General features: G+C 40.1%; 1 protein-coding gene across 2 annotated transcripts in view; it reads left to right on the top strand.

The window, feature by feature from the left end:
• The window catches only part of LOC113823752 (NFX1-type zinc finger-containing protein 1), a 17,527-nt gene that overhangs the window by 7,144 nt on the left and 7,883 nt on the right, over window positions 1-2,500 (top strand). For both annotated transcript variants that reach the window (XR_011399854.1, XM_070144050.1), the window contains exon 3: window positions 1-2,500. This exon is cut by the window's left edge and continues 652 nt beyond it; it is cut by the window's right edge and continues 58 nt beyond it. Coding sequence is in view for 1 of the 2 variants with exons in the window: in XM_070144050.1 (XP_070000151.1) it covers window positions 1-2,500 (2,500 nt within the window). In the remaining variant the exon portion in view is untranslated.

Consider the following 2,500-nt stretch of genomic DNA (forward strand, 5'->3'; position numbering starts at 1 on the left):
ATACAATAACAAGAAGAGAGGAAACAGAAGAAAGCGAGAAAATCCCATGGGATATAAAGTCCTAGAAAGTATGCTTGCCTTGTATCCAGACCAAGTTGTACTGAAACTTCTAACTGAGCATTCAGGATATGATCTCTTGATCGGGAATGAGGATAGCATTTCTGATGATAAAATGGTCCTGCTTATGCAAGTTCTCTGCCACGCATCCAAGGCACAAGTTGGCCGAGAAAACTTGAATTCTCTTCTTGTTAAAACTTTTAACACAAAATTCATTAATCACCTGATAAAATTCTCAATGGTGATTGGATTTCAGTGTACAGGTGACCATGAGAAAACATTAAAATATTTTGAAGACTTGTCAGCTGTCCTACATACATATGCTCATACAATGCCAACTAGGGCTGTGGATCACCTCCTGCCGCTGATCGATAGTTCAGTTATGATTTGTCAGAGGTTATCATTCCCGGAAATTGTGAGGCAAAATGAAGAAACAAAAGCCTTCCTGGAAAGTGAAAAAATGAAAGTAGGAAAGCAACCCAATCAAGAAAGGAAAACAAACAGAGGGAGATGGCTGGACGATCTACCTCCTCCGGATAACTTCCGAGATCTCCCTGTCATACCTACTGCTCAAGACATCAACGATGTAGGCACACCTTATTTGAGAGCAAACATAACTGGAGGAGGTTATAAAAATGTTGACCACTACTTGGATGTGCAATTTCGGCTCCTCAGAGAAGATTTTGTAAGACCCCTTAGAACAGGTATTCAAGAATTTAGGGTCGATGCACATTCTAAAAACTCAGATATTAGGATTTATAGGAATGTGAAAGTTGTGGGGACTGACATAAAAAATGGAGATGTGGTCCACTATGTTGAAATACCATTTAAGAAGAATCTGAAGATTGAAAACACAAAAAGACTATTGTATGGTAACCTCTTGTGTTTTAGTACAGACAATTTTAAGACCCTAATACTCGGGTCAGTAGCAGAAAGAAACATGGAAGATCTGAAGAAAGGTAAACTTGGTGTCAAATTTGAAAGTGATATTGATAACCAAGGAAAACTATGGGTAATGGCTGAATCAAGAACGTATTTCATGGCTTACAAACATGTACTTACAGCTCTACAAGGAATTACAACTGATTCCTTTCCTTTGCAAGAATTCATAATCAATGTCACACAGGAGAAAATATATCCCAGTTATTTAACTCGACAGACCACCTATGATCTTCGGGTATTTAAGTATTCAACAATGATGAAAAAATCAGAGACAATCAGCCAGCTCTTTGACAGCAAAGATAATGAGAGACGCGATGATAACTGGCCTGGAGTTCCTCGTTTGCAGACAGTGCCACTCATGGCGGACCTTGAGTTTTGGCCTTCAGAGATAGATCTGGGTCTGGATGCGTCTCAGCGGAGAGCTCTGAGGAGTGCACTTACCAACAAACTCGCCATCATTCAGGGTCCTCCAGGAACAGGAAAAACGTTTATTGGACTCAAGATTACACAGACGCTTCTCCACAATAGCGAATTTTGGAAAAAAAGACACTCACCTATATTGGTAGTGTGTTTCACCAATCATGCTCTTGATCAATTTCTTGAGGGAATTGCAAAATTCACAAAAAGCATTGTCCGGGTTGGCTCAAGAACGAAAAGTGAGGTGATTAGTGACTTTCAAATAAGAACACTTATAAATGTTGTTAAAAAGAGAAGACAAATGCCTGAAGATGTTTACGAGCTGAATCAGACTAGGTACCAAGATGCATTAGTGGCAGAGAAGGAAGTAAAGCAATGGAAGTCAGTATTGGAAGAGACTGAAAATCCACAAGGCATTCTTCAAAAACGTGTCTTTCTGGCTGAAAAAGTGATAACAGATAATATTGCAAGTCAAATTCAGAATATTTCTCTAAGGTCCTGGTTGATGGATCCATCAGTCTTTGGAAAAGAAAGAACTATTGGAGATACTGTCCTAGATGACCCAAAGGCCCCAGCAGATGAGAATGACGACGAACTTTGGGGCGATGCTGAGGAACTCATGGCTGATGAGGAAAGTGAGAGGATGGTCGAAATGGAAGACGACTTGAACACACTGAAGCATGCCACTCCCCGAAGTGTTCTAGACTATGAAATGAATATCAAGAACTTGGAGAAAGAGTTGTTGGATCTGAAATCGGAAGATGTGGAAGAGATGGACGAAAGTCTGCAGTTTAGACATAATCTAAATGTAGGAATGTTGAAAGTTCTGAGGCATGGTCTTCAGATAGTAAGACGGGACTCCAGTGCCGATTTAGAGAGAGCTGAAACTAGGTTACATATCAAGAATCTGTCTTTCAAAGATCGATGGCTCCTCTACAAGTTATGGCTCAAGCGATTGAATAAAATAGTAAAGGAAAAATTTGAAATAGCAGAAAAAGAGTTCCAGAGGTGTTCAAAGGCCTTGGAAGAGATTCGCATCCAGGAAATGCTTCATATCATGAGACATGCAGCAGTGGTGGGCATG

Source organism: Penaeus vannamei, chromosome 31 (genome assembly GCF_042767895.1).
Source record: "Penaeus vannamei isolate JL-2024 chromosome 31, ASM4276789v1, whole genome shotgun sequence".
In the NCBI taxonomy this organism is placed as follows: domain Eukaryota; kingdom Metazoa; phylum Arthropoda; class Malacostraca; order Decapoda; family Penaeidae; genus Penaeus; species Penaeus vannamei.